We start from the raw sequence: 17,874 nt of genomic DNA, 5'->3' as shown, positions 1-17,874 counted from the left end.
GTTTTGACACACTAAAGAGTTCTCTTTTTCAAGCTGATCCTGGTTAAGCGTGAAACCCCTGGGCATACTTTGTGTATTTCATGTTCATTAGGTGCCTGTGTCTCCCATTTTGACTGTGTGGGGTTTAAAATGTTTGAACATCTTAGAGGGCAGAGACCATGTAGTATTGATCCCATGTTCTTTTCCACTGCTATGAAGCCATGCTATGCGTATGAAAGCATTTTAATGCAATCTGCTGAGGAGAGAAGCGTCTTGTGTGGGAGACCGTTTTGGCAGTAGCAAACATGTTTGGCTTTATCCATAAGAACTGCTTTCTGAGTTTGGAAAAGGAGTATGTAAATTAAGGCCCATTTTTAAATGAATCTTTTTATAATGCAGATACCTCTCATCTCTCTGTTTTGTAATGATGGGTTTGTTTTGAGGGCTTAAGTGGTTTGTGCACCTGCAGGATGTCCTTCCTTTTCTTTCAGGTTGGGTTTTTTTTTTTTTTTTTAAGTAGGTAGTCTCTTGGATGGATTAAGAAAGAATTGAAGTTCCAGTAAATTGATTTCATGACAAAGAACAAGAAAAAAATACAGATGTGTTTGGAGATTATGAATACTCTGATTGGAAAGTTGTAAACTTTGGATGTACAGGATTCTGGCACAGAATAATTACCACACATGGCCTAAGGCAATAAAGTATACAGTTATGGAAAGACTGAGTTTGGAAAGGTTAATTGTGGCTTGGAAACCTAATTGTTCCTTCCATCTAGCTGTGTGTGCCTTTGAGCAAGTTAAATTAGTGTCTCTGAACCTCCAAATTTATGTCCATAAAACAGATACAGGTGTACCTACATGTAGCCTTGTGGTGAGAATTAAATGTGATATATGTAATGTAAGGATCATAGTTGCTTGATATTTTGGCAGTGGTACTGTTGACTTCCAGAAAGGTAGGCATGCGTTTTTATGGGGCAGTGGGAATGGGCGTTTTCCCCAATAAACTTACCTTTTCATACTAAAGGCTTGGGCTGGCAAAACTTTAACTTTTGGGTGAGAGAGTGATTTTTAAAAAAATGTTCAAGAGGAAAATTTATCTCTAACAAGAATTTTTTATAACGCGGACCTTTTGAGTTTGGTAGAGTCTAATTTTATAGTTTCTCATTCTTGACAAAATGAAGAGCTCTCCATGGTGGTTTGCAGGACTCTGACATAGTTTCAGAACAGGCACTGAGGTAATTATAGTGGATAGGGCCTTAAAATTTTTTTTTCCTTGCGATATTGGAGTTAAAAAATGATCTCTTACACAGAGAAAAACACATTAAGAAGCTGTACTGCCTCTTAATGGGCCGATAGTGGTGTCTGTGTGCGTATGTGTGCATGCGCGCGTGTGCATGCAGGCACAAGGAAGAGTGCATGTTTGCTAAGATTGACACCAGCTGGTCACACAAGTGACAGCAGATGCCCTTTTTATTACCACAGTTAACTTGTTACCAACAATATTGTTTTGAGGAATATGGTTCCTTTGCCTTCATCCCAAATGATACTTGCTTGAACAATTCCTTTGCCTTTTAAGTAAACATAAGATAAAGCAATAATATAAGCCCCTGTTAGTGTGTGTGTGTTGGGGCCGGGTTGGGGGGTGTGGTGGAATCTGTACAGAATTAATTGTGTTTAACAGAGACATGAGAAAGTTGCAGCAGACCCAAATCTTTAACTGAAAGTAGATTGCACTAGCTCAGAGTTGTTAATGTCCTAACCTTTTTTGAATTGTCAGGTATGACTTTCAGGCTGCCTGAGTGTTTTTTGGCATTTGCTCTGTCCCGGTGGCAGCTCCAGTGTTTGAAGGTAGAACTGCTGACCTATCTTTTAGAGAGACTATCTACATCAATAAGTAATGAGAACTACCTTTTGTTTTGATTGTGGTGCTGAGGATGCTACACTATCTTGGTCACTTTCTTTCAAGCGGGGGAACCTGCTTTCAGATAGAGTCTCATCCTGTGTATTATGGAAGAATTGGTTTATTTTCCTACTTCAGATAATTTTTCCTAATTTTCCCGGTCTCGGTTGCAAGACATTTTTGTGTACCCAGTGTAATACTTGACAAGAATTTAGAGGATTTAATATGCTGTTTCTGTTCTCAATAGTCTAAGACTGAGTTGTGTGGGAGTTTTTAATGTTGTCTGAAAATGTGATATATTAAGAACCCACAGTTTCGCCAACTTAAGCAGGGTCATGTTGCACTGCCAGCAGATTCATAATTACTGGGACTGGAACTACAGGAAAATAGAGCTCTACCAGTTGCCTAATCACGGGACAGATACGGCCATTAAAATTAACTTGAAAGAAAATGCCCGGGTGCTGAGGACATTAACTGCTACCTCTAGAATTAGGCTGCTTAAGTAATATTTACCAAATGATCACTGTTTACAGCTTTGATTTCAGCAGAAAAGTTACAATTTAAACTCTTCTATATTAGCTCCACTTATCTGTAAAGTCCTGTAAATCAGAAACATTGGGGCCTTTCAGTCTCAGGCCAGCTTTATTAGCATTTGGATAGAAGATGAGTCTTTGAGTGAGCCATCTGTTTTCTGTATTATGTGAGTGTCTAGGTTGAATTCTCTATCCTTGTGATAATCCCTGGTAATGTCCTTTGGGAAGCTGGTAGAAATGCTCCCAGCTTTCAGGAAGGCTGGCTTGGACTTAGTAATAGGATCTCACCAGTCTTCCTTATTACAATTTGATCTTACGCATTAGAGGGCAGCAAGGGGGACCTGTTTAACTTGACCCGCCTTAGTTGAGTGTTTACATGGAAGAACCTGCTGCATCTGGCATGCTACATTTGAGGAGACTCAGGCCAAGTCAGGAATTAAAATTTGGAGAAAAACGTGACTAGAGAGAATTGCATCCCTCTGTTCTAAGATTCTCTCAAACTTTTTCCCTGCTGTGTGGTACCCACATGGTTTTGCTGCCTATCAGATCTGAGATATTAAAAAAGCTCCCTTGTAAAGTCTGGTGCAAGTTGCTTTGGTGCCAGAGTTGCAGTGCGCAGCCTGTCTGAACAGACACACATAATGAGTGTCCAAGAACAGTAAGTCCATCTGAAGAAATACAACATATTTGCAACTTTATTGTATGTTTACTGGGGAGGAGAAGCAGGCGGTATTGGGAGGGAACAGGGTCTTTATTAAAAACCAAAAATTTTCCCCCCTTGTAATGAAAACTTGCTATTGTAAATCAAAATATTTGCTTTTTTTTTTCTTGTTAAGGCATGCAGTTTTATGCAAGGCCTGTGTTTGGAGAAAGTAAATCTTTCCATTTTGCTTTTTCAAAGTATTTCACTATTAAACCCTCAGGTTGCAAGCCTTGCTTGACAGAGAGGACCATAGTGAACTGTGGGATTTAAAAAAGATTCACTGCCAACTGTGGGATTTAAAAAAGATTCACACTGCTTTTATTCTTTTATTTCATAAAACATTGCTACTGCTCTAAATGAAATAATAGATACACATCAATCAGTGTAGTCACCTTTTATTGTTGATTCACTACCAGGTTTTTACAGAATTCACTCTGCATTTTATTTGACTTGTACATGAATAGTCTTGGCAGACTTAATTATATTAGTGAAAAAGTACTTTCAACAAAATTATATGCTGACATCCCATAATTCATACTTACAGATTTGTAGAACAGATTTATGTAAATCTATCGAATTACTCTAGGTGACATTTTTTAAAATTGAGACTTCATCATAATGGTATTTGTAGAAATTTTTAATAAGAACAATTTTACATGAACTATTAAAAAACTCGTATGACTTCCTTAGGAAGGCAGAGTAGAGTAACATTTGAGCATCTTGTCTCCACATGTTCTGTAACCCATCTGGTACAATTTAGGGACATGAGGAATACATTTATAAGGGCAACCCTGTTCTAAACCATAAGAACCAGGAACATTTAATGATCTTTGTTGAGGTCCTCTTTGTCAGGAACTATGTTCTGCTTGCCTTCGCTCAGCAGTGTAGTGAGGAGGCATCCAAATGGACCCCAGACACATGTAGTAAGGTAACAGAATAATATAAGAAGCTGTGGGAGGACTAGGTGGGAGGAACACTAACAGTGTGCATTGGGGATGGGGCAAGTTGTAGCAGGAAATGGCATCAGAGAGTCTCAAAGGATACATGGGAGTTGGCTCCTTGGAGAGCTGTGTTCAGGCATAGAGAACTGAATGTGTGTTTTAGGGTGTATGTGTAGGAGTGGTGAAAGATGAGCAAAAGTAGAAGTGAGCAAAAAACTGACGGTGACTGGAAACCAGAGTATGGTTAGAGTTGTGTTTCTGGAAGATGTTACAGTGGAGGATGGCTGTTTTCGGAATTAATGGGAGTCTAAGCAAGGGGTGTCCTATTAGGATAGTATAGCAATAATCGGGGTCAGAATAATACAGAACCAATGCTAATGCAGACAAGAGGCCGATTTAGCTGGTAGAACTGGCGGATTGTGATGTGTGTATGGTAGAACTTGGTTGGAATACGTCTTGCCAATCTTCACTGTTATACTTGAGCTAGTTCCTTCAAGCCTTGGATCACGTTACCTGCCGGATGGGGCCGCTTCTGACCATTTTGTTTAAATAGCAACCCTGCTTTTTCCACTCCCCACTCTCATCTCCTGCTGCTGTTTTCCCCTTAGCTCTATTTTTTCTAATACCCTATAGAATGTGTTTATTTATCTCCCCCATCAGAATTTAAGCTTTATGAGAAAGAACTTTGTCTCTCGTATTCTCAGGACCTAGTAGAAAGTATGGTTTCCATAGCTATTGAATGCTTATTGTAGATGAGAAATTTGTAGGGTTACTTGTTTATTTTTTAATACAAAATTTTATTTTTCACAATTTGGTGTTGAGGATCTCATTTAATATTGGTTGGATAAAATTAATGTGCCTTTTAATCAAGAATTATGGTAGTCTGTTGCCTTTACTTTTAAACCTGAGGGGGTAATTTGAGTTTTCTGAACATTGGTAGTAATTTAAAATAGAAAAGACTAAATAAAGTGACCTTTGAATGAAACAGGTCCAGAAGATTGTGTATTTTTAATTAAAATATGCAATGAAAATTTTAATTAAAGTAGGCTATTAAAAGCATTGTAGGTGGCAAGGGAATGGCTGATGCTTTGAATTACACACAGTTTGGGATAAATTGGCATTTACTGTGTTTCCCGCAGTAGCACTTTGCCACTAAATGGATTCTCTTCCTGTTTTCCTCTCCTTGCTCTGACCCCTTCTCTCAGCAGTCATTGGTCTTCAGAGACCTGTGGGGTGCTTCAGCTCTGTGGTATAGATCCCTTGAGCATGATTTCTACTGACCTTTTATAACTGTTTTCCTTGTGCCAGGAGCATTTTATATTTTTCTCTCTCTCGTGAAGAAGGTTTCTTTTCTGTGGCATATATGTTAGATTAAAAAGAAGGGTATAAAACAAAAGGCTTCATACGCTACAGTGCAGTACAGAGTATAGGAAAGTTCTAGAATCCCTGCCAGAGCTATTTGAATCAAGACTTGGAACCGGGCATGGTGGCTCACACCTGTAATTCCACATTGGGAGGCCAAAGTAGGCCAATCACATGAGGCCAGGAGTTTGAGACTAGCCTGGCCAACATGATGAAACCCTGTTTCTACTAAAAATACAAAAAAAAAAAAAAATAGCCGGGTGTGGTAGGTAATGCACACCTGTAATCTCAGCTACTTGGGAGGCCGAGGCAGAAGAATAGCTTGAACCCAGGAGGTGGAAGTTGCAGTAAGCTGAAACCATGCCACTGCTCTCCAGCCTGGATAACAGAGAGACCTGGCCTTGAAAGAAAAATGATTTGGATTAATGGTTCAAAAATTCTTAAGAACATGTGACCACAGGTAGCTTTTGAGAATAGCTGAGGACTCGTGGCATTGACCTTCTTCTTGATGTTGCGTTACCAGGTGAATATTTTGGCATTTAAAGACAGGATTTGTTTTTCTTAAAGGCTTTTTTTTGAAGGGCCTTAGCTTTGTCATTTTGGTCAAAATAGTATTTTAATCATGTTGGTTTCAGTAATGGTTTTACTTGGAATTTAAATCTAGAGCTTTATAAAATTTTTAAAGAAATGAATCTTTGTTTGGGGATTATCAGTATGCACATTCTAAATTCAGAGAGACTTGAAAAATAGATTTGGATGATATGGATAAATAATGCTTAGTTTCTAAACCTTCCCTGGGTGGCCCATGACGGTTACTGATGAATGCAAGAGTGGGAAGAGGATAGGTTAGGTTTTTTTAAAATGTTTGACTGCTACTGCTTTTATTTTTAAAAACTGTACACTCACTTCCAACCAGAAATATGCACTATATAAATAAGATGCAATTTATTTTGTCATAGGAATGAATAATGGCACAGAAATTGATATATAATAAAACTGATATTTGTACAGAAGGTACAGAAATCTGAGATAGTAGTCAACCAGGAAGCAACTTTTGCAGTAAAAGTGTCAGAAGTGCCTGGCTACATTATTATTCAGGCATATTGGGTACAAACTAGTCCTGGGCTTACACACATTATGCCTGAAGTCTCAGTTCAGGTATAAACTAGTTAGTTGTTAATCGAGTGTACAAGAGCCACAGGATTTGAGAGTCCTGACTTCAAGTCCTGACTTTACTACTTCCTCCCTGCCTTTTTGATTTATAGAAGCTGATTGACCTTGCCAAGCTTCAGATACCATTTCTACATTGTAGGAGAAGAATCTGAATACCGAACATGGTTAATGTGAAGCTACAATTAAACAGTAAAATACCATGTAGCTAAAAGGTGAGAATGGGGAGGCTTGCCTATCTTGGGATCATCTGTGATGCCCTTCATATATTTTAAACATCCAATATATATTTGCTGCCTTGATTACAGATTTTTACTGTAAAGTAACTTAAAAGTTCTAACTCCCTTTTGTTACAGTGCCAGCATTTTAATGCAACAACGATGGTAGGTTTACGAGTGCACTCTTTCAGTGGCACATAGCCCCCAAGCTTTCATATTATTTTGCTTAGGATAAGAATACAATTTTGCTTACCTGAAACATATTCTGAGTGGCATTCATCCTGATAATGCCATTAGTCAAATAAGGAACTTTTTACAAGGAGAAGTCATTGGGGGATAAATATTTCTGAGTATAAACAACTTAACAGATATTAGATATTTGACTGACTCATTATAGCTAGTCATGATTGCTTGAGGGTGTCAGGTGGAAGACCCATTTGATAGTTGGGTCCTCTGATGGTGGTGGTGATAATACCTTTGCTTAAATAAATAACAACAGGAAGTTTCTCATTCTTTGATTTAGTAAAGTTCAGAGGCCACAGTGGGAAACAGCCGAGTAGGAAGTAAGCAAGACAGACTTTTCACTTTACCCATGATATAATCTCAGTGGGCACTCCTGTGCCCCAGACTGACCTCAGGAGGCCAATAAGCTGTTTCTTTGAAATGATGGATAACTTGAAGATTTTAGAAGAAACACATCCATATATATCTAAACAACTCAACTGTGAAATGGCAGTCTTCCCTGCAAGACCTTTCTTAGGCCTCTCCGCAGCCCCGTTATAGCCCCAACTTGGTTCTCACCATTAATATAGTGATTTCTCAACGTGGAGGTTGTACGTTAGTCACCAGGGTTTTAAAAAGGTAGTACCAATGCCTCATGACAGACCAATAAAATCTGAGCCCAAGATGGAAGGATCACTTGAGCCCAGGAGTTCAGGACCAACCCAGCCAACATAGTGAGATCTCATCTCGGGTATACACACGCGCGTGCACGCGAGCACACACGCACACAGCCAATGTAGTGAAATATCAATTATATACACGTGTGTGCGTGCACACACACACATACATGTGTATTTATATGTATCTATCTTTGGGAGTGAGATTCTGGCATCAGGGTTTTTTTTGGTTTTAGTTTTTAAAAGCTTTCTAGTTGATTCCAGTGCAGCCCAGGTTGAGAATGCACTGGGGTCAGAAGCTGTTAAGATGCAGGTGGAGGAATAGTACGAGTAGAAAGGGCATTTAGACTATGCTGACACGATTTATTTTGTCATACAACAGCAGTGTGACAAAACTATATACGATATTTGGCTTGCCCTTTTTTTCTGTTACATTTGTAGCATCTTTTTAATTTAACTTTAAGTGAATACACTTAAAATCTTTAACAGTAAGTATGGTATTTTTTCTCATGTAATATTTTGACTAGGGTGATCCACTTAGATCATTAATGAGTATTTTCATCATTGTGTCAGCAACCTAGTTGGGTAGGAATTATCCTCATTTTAGAGATAAGGAAGCTGTGGTTCAGAGAGATATTAAGTAGCTTCTTCAAAGTTGCATAGCTGACTGACAGCCAGTAAACACCAGAGCCAGTATTAGAAGTCCATCTTCTATACACTGTAAGCTGGTTCCTTCAGCAGATCTTGTTACATTCAGCCAATTTAATTCTACTCAGTGACAATTGGACTGCAACACAATTACATAGGAGGGGCACAATGCAAGCAGTAGACACGTGCTAAATGTTGAATTAATAAAAACCTGAATGTTTAAAAATACGGTGGCTTCACATGTGACTCTTTACTAGAATTGCAAAATAAAACCTCTCAATTTTAGTGTGAGATACACAAAATTAACCTAATTAGTTTTTAACTCTTTATTCCTTTTTCTTTTTTAAAAACAGGAAAAAAATACGTTTTCATAAGAGCGCATGTATTAGCAGTGATTATCCAAAATTCTGATTGTGGTCCCAAAATACAATCACCAGTTTTCATATTGGGCACTGTAGGTAGCCTTCTGTTTTTGTTTATGTAGTAACAAGTAACCACATTAAGATAACCAGATTATCCATCATAAAAACCCCATGATAACCACTTGGACCTACGGTGCCCCATCAAGAACAAATCCCTCCCTTCCCTGTGAAATTCATGCAACAGTAGTACTTAATAAAAGCGTTTGGACTGTCTTTGGGCATCTGGGAAATCTTCATTTAGTTTGTTTTGACTTTTGAAGACCAAACTTTTCTTATGCCCATTTTTGTCATCTGTATGATATTTTTTGTTTTAAACCGCGAAACTTTTGTTGGTTGAAAACTTGAGACCTTTGGGATTGACTTTACTAATCTTCGCATTCCGTTTATTCATCTGCTTTTGATAGCTCAAATTTTCTGAGATTTCGAGCACCACTGAGCCAGGAGTGAGAGGGTTCAGATGATAGGGGGAGGGTGGCAACAACAACAAACAGTTACTTTGCAGCAACTCTTATTCCACACTTTTTTTTCTCTTGTTATGTTTGTTTATGTTCTTTTTCTCCTTTTCCCATATGTTCTCACTGGCTTTGATGTCATCACTGCAAATCCTTTGTGTTCATGTATTTTCCTGTTCTAATCTAGATCATAAAACCCTCTTTGGAGAAATTGATTGAGTTTATTTGAAGAAAAGCCCTCCTCTAAAATAAACTTCTATGTGTACACACCCACATATGGATCTTCATCATTTTAGACTCCAACATAATTGCACTTGGTAAAGGCTGTAAATGTGTCACGGTACAATTTACAGAACGCTGACAGATTATTGGTTAATGTTTTCTGTCTTCCCATTTTATGGCTAAGGAGACTGAAGCTGAAAAGGTCTTGTCTGTTAAGCCCTCTCCATAGCAGAGAGATTTATCCCTACAGTCTCTGAGGCTGAGCATTGTCTGTTGCTGGTATACTCTGGCTCAGGCAGGTCATGTATGTTGGAATCCTTTGGGGATGTGTGGTTTTTTCCTAAACAGCACGGTTTGCTGAGTTCTAAAACTTGCAAATATAGTAGATGGAACACAAAAAGACTTCATGTATATTTCTAGAACTAATAGAGAGTTCTTTTTACTATTCAGGAAATGTGCTGGTGTTAATGACAAGACCATATGCCAAAATGAAAGTCAATCTCTGTCAGCAGTGTAGAACTAATATGTGCCTTTTTCCCCTTCCCTTTCATTAGGGCAGAGCTTGGGATATGGCTTTGTGAACTACATTGACCCCAAGGATGCAGAGAAAGCTATCAACACCCTGAATGGATTGAGACTTCAAACCAAAACAATAAAAGTATGTTTAAAAGTTTTTTATATCTACTTGTAGAACAGAAGTTTAAAAAAATTAAGCTTACTTTTGTAGTTCTTTCCTTTCTTCCTTTTGGGCCCATATGAACAATTACCTTGGAGACATCGTGGAATTTTGGTGTTTGTTGCATGATGGGAGAAACGGCTTGTTCAAGAGTACTATATATAATCATTCACATATTTGCAAAGGGCCAGAGCAGCAACTCTCTTAGATAAATATTTTAGGAAGCCTACGGAATCAAATCTCCTTCCGTTATAGAGAACTACTTGAGGAAACCTTAGACTTGTTCTTCTATAAAGGTCTGGGTACTAAATAAGCAAGGTTTTGTGAGCCGTGCAGTCTGTCACAACTTCTCAACTCTGCCTTTAGAGATGAAAGTAGCAATAGCCACTACATAAACAAATGGATGCAGCCATGGTCCAATAAAACTTTATGGGCAGTGACACTTGAGATCATAAGATATTAATGTATTACAAAATATTCTTTTCATTTTTTCCAAGTTAAAAAAATGTAAAAAACATTCTTAGCTCATGGATTATACAAAAAGGTGGCAGGTTACATTTGGTGCTTGAGTTGTAGTTTGTTCTAGCAAATTCAGCTTGCTTTGAGGAGACTGACTAGAGGAACTTACATGACACAGGTTATTTTTTCCTGTTGTTTTTTTTTTTTTTAAGACACATAGTAAATAATTTTGTGAGTACTTTGCTGCTTTTGTGAATCTTTGAAATTCTTACATAGATTCTCTCTGGAGAGGGAGCTAATCCAATTCACAGCATAGACTTCTTTTCCTTTAGAAAATAAAAAGGATGTTGCCTCTAGCAAATTCTTAGTATGTGTACCGTCAATTTACTCTCTCCTGTCCAGTGCAGACATTGCTAATCAATCATGGCATGCTTTCTTACTGAGTCTAGATGTGGCTCCCAAATATTTTTCAAAATAGTGTTCCAGACAACCTCTATCAATTGACTCAAGTTTGAACCTATTTTCCGCCCTTGATTTAAGAAACGAGCTCAGACTATAGCCTGAAGTGGTGAGGGGAAGTTAGTCAAGGCTGGCTGTAGTATCCATCTTGCTTAGAGACTCGTCTAAGAGATTTTTGCTCATTTTCTTCGGTATCTGGAAATGCAGTGTCATTTTTGTGCTTTAAAGTTGCTTTTCTTAGAATTACCAGTTAAGGTAATTGATTAGTCCTGAGTGGTTTTGACACATCATTCTTTATATTTATTGTCCCCTAAGAAAAATACCTACCAGCCCTCTTATATAAAGGAAAGTATGTCGTGGTTCCCAGATATACGTGGGTATGAAAGGTCCAAGAATTCTAGATGTTTCTTGAGCAAGAAAAAGTCCTATGAAAAGATTCACCATTCAATCAGAAAATTAACTGGCTACTATATATTATCAAAATGTGAAGGGGAAAAAAAAATCAGACTTCCAGTGAAATCTAAGATAAAGCCTTAACTTTTTGTTTTGAAGTTTTTTCAATCTGGACTGCTTTTTCTAATTATCTACGTTTCTCTGCATACTTTTTATTTGTGTCAGAGATCCGTTACTAGTACTATTAAGTAACAATGTATTCTTTAATAAAGACACCTAATGTTCTGTTACCTTCAGACTGTATGCTCTCTATCCTACTGCAGTTTTTTGCAGGCTTCTCTTCCTCAATTTATATTGATCTCCAGGATTGCTGCTAATTTGTCTTAGTTCTGAGGTCCTGAGTTGTTATTGAGAAGAAAATGGAATGGATGGTTAGGATGGCTCATCCTCGTAACTGTCCTTTTCTCCATTCAGAATTAATTACCCTTATTTCATTCTAGTGTGTCAGTTTTTTTGTTATATATTCTCACTGCACTGAGATCCAGAAGAAGGTAGGAAGGCAGGGGAAATAAGTCTCCACAGGAGAAATGCCTGTGGCCTTCAAGGAGACAGTTGATGACAGCTGCTTCCTTTCTTTGCCTCATCCAGCCTTCTCTCCTTAGGGCCCAGCTGCTTGGGCTGAATATTTGGAAGAAAGGACAGTAATGCCTGTGGCTCTTATACTGTGATATCTATCTCTGATTTTCTGAGATGTGGGTCAGGGTGATTGGGTAAATAGCAGCCTACTTCTTTCCCCGCCCCCACATAGTTCCTGTAAAAATATCAGATAGGCTGAGCACCATGGCTGATGCCTGTAATACCAGCGCTTTGGGAGGTGGAGGCAGGTGGATCACAAGGTTGGGCGTTCAAGACCAGCCTGGCCAACAAGGTGAAACCCCATCTCTACTAAAAATAGAAAAATTAGCTGGGCATGGTGGCATGTGCCTGTTATCCTAGCTACTCAGGAGGCTGAAGTGGGGGAATCGCTTGAAACTGGGAGAAGGAGGTTTCAGTGAGCCAAGATTGTACCTTTGTACTCCAGGCTGGGTGACGGAGCAAGACTTTGTCTCAAAAAAAAAAAAAAAAAAAAAATTAGATTACAGCTGGTATCCAGATTTGTCTGAGAGACAAAGCAGACCATTTCACACAAGTATATAGCACCGCCTTTGCCTGTTTGTTCTGTGTTTACTTATTTCCATCAGACAGGTCTTGTGCTCATGTACAATGTCTTAAACCCAGTTTTTCTTGTATTCACAGCTTTAAGAATGTTTTGGAAGTTGAGTTTAAGCCTTTTCATTTTCTAGGATACTATTCTATAAATTAGTTGTTTTCCCTCCTCTATTCTATGCTGATGATGGCTGTCAGCACCACTTTATTACAAATCTCTCTTTAGTCATGTTACTGCTCACTCAAAATTTCATGGTGTTTCTTTATTGTTGTACCCTGTCATCTGTCTGAGCTTTGTAGGAGTGACGCTAGTGCTATTGCCGTTCTCCACTGTAGTCAGACTGGCTCTTTACTTGTAAGGTGATCTCATTCCTAGCGTCTATGCATATGCTTCTGTAGCACCTACTTCCTGGTATAACCTTTCCCACTCATTTATAGTTGAATTGTGGTCATCTCATCTTTTGGAGCCCATCTAAAGGAATTCCGTCCTTCAGCTTCTGTCTTACCAGGTTGTTCAAGTTCCTGCTGAGTTCCCACTTCTTTGAAGTCTAGATTCTTTATCCGTAGGGAACCACAGAGGTTTTGGAATTAAAGCGGGACCCATATGTAATTTAGGCTTAAGCACTGTTCTCTGTCCCCAGTCAGAGTGGAGACTGGTGGTTGTACAGTTTAGCCAAGACCAGGCAGTTGAAGAGAGAGCTGTGACACAAACAAATCCTTATTTTCTGATCATTACATCAAAACTCTTGCCATGAAACTGTGCTTTGCTTTAGAAAGGTGTACAGAAGATTGGTTAGTGTATACAAGTGTTTGTGTCCTCTAAGCCACTAAGCATTTAGTATGCGTTTGGTAAGATTCCTGGTTATTGGGGATATTGAAACAGTGAATCAAGTGGCTGTGAGAGGTGGTTTATTTAGCAGTTTCTCCTGGGGCTTCCTAATAGCATTAGCTCAGTAGGGTTTTGTGCGGTAGTTGGTGGTTTGAATAAATGACAAATACTCAGTATTTCTGTAGTGAGTGAAGTGAAGTCCCTCAGGCTCTGTGAAATCTCAAAGCAGTTGTTCCCAAACTTTGGTTGCATCTTAATTACAAGGGAAGTGAGTTAGAAATATAGTTTCTGGGATCCACTTTACATCTACTAGATATCTGCTCTCAGGTGAGATTCAAGATTCTGTTTTCTATTATGCTTGCTAGGTAATTTACGACAGCAAGCCTAAAGCCTAGCACTTAAGGAATCACCAAAAATGTTTGGTGGTTCTCTACACATCTGGTATTTCTGTGGCAAAATTCAGTTTGTCTTCTAGCATTTCACCTTAGCAGTCTTCCTGTGGTTCTTTATTCTGTTAACCAAAATATTAATGTGTTTTCTTGAGCATGCTGGGTGAAAGTTTAGCATTCTGAGTTCAAGGTGGTTCACCAGCCTGTGCTTTTACAAAATGGCATAAAAATGGAAAACAACATGTTCACCTCATCTTAGGATGCTGTTTATTGTAAGTAGTATTAGATACAGGTTAAAGTCTCCAGGTAGTTATTCTCTTGTCCTAAGGGTCACTTTTTTTCCTGGTCAAGGAGATGTTTCAGAGGCACACCTTGCTGGTGAATCACATCATCCCTGTATTGCATGGGAGACAGCTGTTATGGGTTAGGCCTGCTCACGTTGTCCCCAGCATTGGCATGGTAAATAAAGTGTGAATATTAGAAAATGTTTTAAAATTCTCATTAGGGAGGGTAGTGAAGAGGTGATATGTGTACACTTCAGGCATGGGGGTGGGGGAATAATTTCTTGGAGGTGTCAAATCCTATGCTGGTGAGAAGAGGAGACGTTTTTCACCAAGAGCCTTCAGGTCCCTATGGGAATCCTTCCTTTTGTGGCTTATTCATGAGGTGAGTGGTTGTGCCTAGTATGTTCAGTCTTCATGCCTTTTATCTACCCATTTTATTTTTAGGGGTCTTAAGTATTGAAAAAATCAAAATGGTATGCAAAACTTTTCTGGCTTAAAGCCAGTACTTTTGAGTTGTTAGGTTAATGTTGTCAGACTTAAATTCATGATTAGCAAACTAAAATCATTCATTTCCAAAAATATATGTAGACTTCCCTCCTCCCCTGCATAAAGTACTCTGGATAGGGGATTATCACATAACACAGTGAAATGGATGCCTGGGTCCATTTCACCAATGCATCTCTCTCAGCTTTTCTCTTCTCTACAGTGGGCCTAGGATGCTTGATTTTTCCTGAAACTGGGGTTGATTTATCTGGAAAGAAGGAGCTGTTATCTCAGGGAATAGAATGTTTTATTGTTATTAGTAGGTGCTAGCCCCTCAAAAGAAAAAAGAAATTCTGTATAGAAGTAGTACTACCATAGAAAAACTGCCCAGTTTTGGTCTTGATTAAATAAATGTTTTCCTTAATCATTCAGACATAGACCAGGTTAAAATTTACCTTTGGTTGAGTTATTAATTGGTATACAATCATATGAAATTTCTTAAACTGAAATAATTAAACCACAGTTTAACCACATATGGAAATTTCTATTACAAAAATGAGAATATTAAAAACAGTACTATTTTTTGTCTTCAGTTGTAGAGTGATTAAGGAAAGCTAATAAACCTGTATTCTAAGCTGTTGTATCGATGTTAATTTTTTGTTAAATGTATACCTTTTTCTAACTAGCTTATCCTTTTCTCATTAGTAGATGTCGTGTTTATACTTTTTTTCCTCTTTAGCATGAACTTGACCCTTAACATAGGAAGAATATAGAACTATATTTCTGAAATCTTACCCTGACTAAATTACCTTACTAAAGTGATTTAATTTGCTGTGTACTCTTGGACAGATCTTTTAACCATTTAAGTTTCCATTTATATCTTTAAAATAATCATCACTGAGAATGTTCATTACCTGCCTTTTGGGAGAGGAAAAATAGCTTTTCATGGTCTATCAAGTTGTATATTAAGGGCAAAAAGGAGCTTTTTAAATGAACTTATGTTTATTATATAGAGTGATTTAGTGGTGAAAAGCAGCACCCTCTCCTGAAGAGAGAACAATTTTAATTGCCTTCCTCTTCCACTGTTGGAAGTTTAACAGCCACTGTAAGCTTTATTTTGGGATTTGCTTTTCTAGTTCAACCTCCTTTTGCGACAGGATTATTGAGATGGGGTTGTTTTCTCTTTATCATTGTAAATTGTTCTTTTATAAAATTTAATCCTAATCATTAGGAAATATTCTTAGATGCTGTGTAAACCAGTCCCCACTATAGAAAAGGAGAGGGCATGCAGGCAGCAATGTAAGTAAAGCTATGCTGAGGGCTTGCCACCTAGTAGTTGCTCTGTTAAAATACCTGCAGTACAATTCTGTGTTTGAGATGAGTGGCTTTTTTAATAGCCATGATGCTTGAAGTTCATGGCTTTTGTAGGGCATGGAAGTTTTAAAGCAGTTGTTAGGGGAACCATACATAGAATTTGCCAAAACAGAAAGCAGGATGGGGGCAAATATGGAAATGAGCCTGAGAGTGATTGTGGGTTGTAGAAAGTGGGTGCACATGTAAAGACATTGATATTTTGTTCTGTAGGTGAGGGAGGGGCACCAGAGGGTTTTGAGCAGAGCAGTTTCGGTCTTGATCTTGAGTATTTATTAAAAGAGGAAGGTTTGCTTTGTTTTAAACTCGAGCATCTCAGCTGACCCTAGTGTTTTTCTGGCTTGTGTAGTTTGTTATTTTCTGTGATGGTACAAAGGGTAGAAATTTATAAATCATCCTCTACAAAGTAGCCCTAATTTAAAAACTTGTGTATATGTGTGTGTGTGTGTGTGTGTGTATGTATATATACACTATTACTTCTCTTTTACCTTGAGCAGATTTGGAAAATTTAGAAGTAATAGTTTGAAGGACAGGCCTCAAATTAACTGACCTACTTAGAAGATGTTAGCCTAATAACTGTTATTTATCTGGACCAAAAAAAAAAAAAAAAAAAACTAAAAGTACATACCGGGAGTGAGGCAAAAATGGAAACATTGAGTAAATTGTTCCTTTGCCTTTTAAAAAAATCCAGACTGACCGAGTCCATGTTTTCCTAACTTCATTTTTAACTTGTGTTCTGGAAATTTCCAGAGCCCACATATAAAGTTTTAATAGTATATTACATCTGATTATCAGCACCTCATCAATACATTTAAATAAAATTCTTCCATCTATATTGAGTCCTGTTTACACAGTCCTTATTTGAATGAGAAGTGACAGATGACTTCTTGATTGTTATTTGTACAATGCCTTTCATGTGTTTTGTAGAATGCTCTCTTGTCAGCTTTAATTTTTTTCATACAAAAAGCCCAGAAATTTCTTACTCACCTGGTGTGGTCTAGGGGATGTGAGTAGGTAGCCCAAGTAAGGTCTGAATGTCCTGTCTTCAGGTCTCTTGTGTTACTTCTGTTCCTTCTAGCTACCTCCAAAGCAAGAGTTAATCAGAATTCCCAAAGGGCAGTAACCAGGCGTTCTTCCAGTTGACTTTCTTTAGATATTTTCCCACAGTTGTTGGAGCAGAGGCAGAGCCTGCAAAGAGCAAAGGATGAGGAACAGGGTTCCTGGTGGCAGTGTCCCCAGCTTACTTTCTGCCTGTCAGCCACAGTGGGTAGTGATGGTGGAAGAGTCTTAACAGTTGACTGAACCCACCTTGCTTGGAATTTATTTTGTTACCTAAGCATGCTCCACAAAGGATGTCATAGCCCCTCGTGGCAGATGTTTTCAGAAGAAAACTGGGATCTGGAGGTCATACTTAGCAGATAAGTGAGTTAACATTGATTTGGTTATTTCCATTTTAATGAGCAGTAAAATTATTATTATAGTAGTAACTTAATTTATTTTTTAGGTGGCTACTCATTCTTCAAGAAAGTTTTTCTGGTAGGTTCATGTAAGTCTTAGATGCCAGTTTAAACATTACAGAAACATGCATTAACATTGTTCTCTCTTTAAATTTGCATAGACTGTTTAGAAAAGCATGGGTGGTACATTTTCTTTGATTTCTGCCAGCCGTTCCTATCATTACTTGTAGAGTCATTCTCAGCCCCATGTACTACATTGGAAGTACTTGCGGATGTTTTATTTCCAGAAGCGTCTTGACATGCTGCTGATTTTGGGCAATGAGACAGGGCTGTACAGTTGACACTTGACAATTCGGGGGCTAGAGGTACCAGCCCCCACACAGTAAAAAGTCTAAGTATAACTTTTGACTCCTCAGAAAC

The 17,874-nt window shown here is 38.2% G+C and overlaps 1 protein-coding gene across 50 annotated transcripts in view; it reads left to right on the top strand.

Annotated features, from left to right (window-relative positions):
* Window positions 1-17,874, top strand: part of ELAVL2 (ELAV like RNA binding protein 2) — a 158,188-nt gene that overhangs the window by 108,503 nt on the left and 31,811 nt on the right. For all 50 annotated transcript variants that reach the window (XM_054256827.2, XM_054256824.2, XM_054256822.2 and 47 more), the window contains one exon: window positions 10,003-10,106. In XM_054256827.2, the coding sequence (XP_054112802.1) occupies window positions 10,003-10,106 (104 nt within the window). The remainder of the gene's footprint in view (window positions 1-10,002; window positions 10,107-17,874) is intronic.

This window comes from Callithrix jacchus, chromosome 1 (assembly GCF_049354715.1).
Source record: "Callithrix jacchus isolate 240 chromosome 1, calJac240_pri, whole genome shotgun sequence".
Taxonomy (NCBI): domain Eukaryota; kingdom Metazoa; phylum Chordata; class Mammalia; order Primates; family Cebidae; genus Callithrix; species Callithrix jacchus.
Note: the sequence above shows the minus strand (reverse complement) of the source record. Positions and strands in the feature narration are given on the sequence as shown.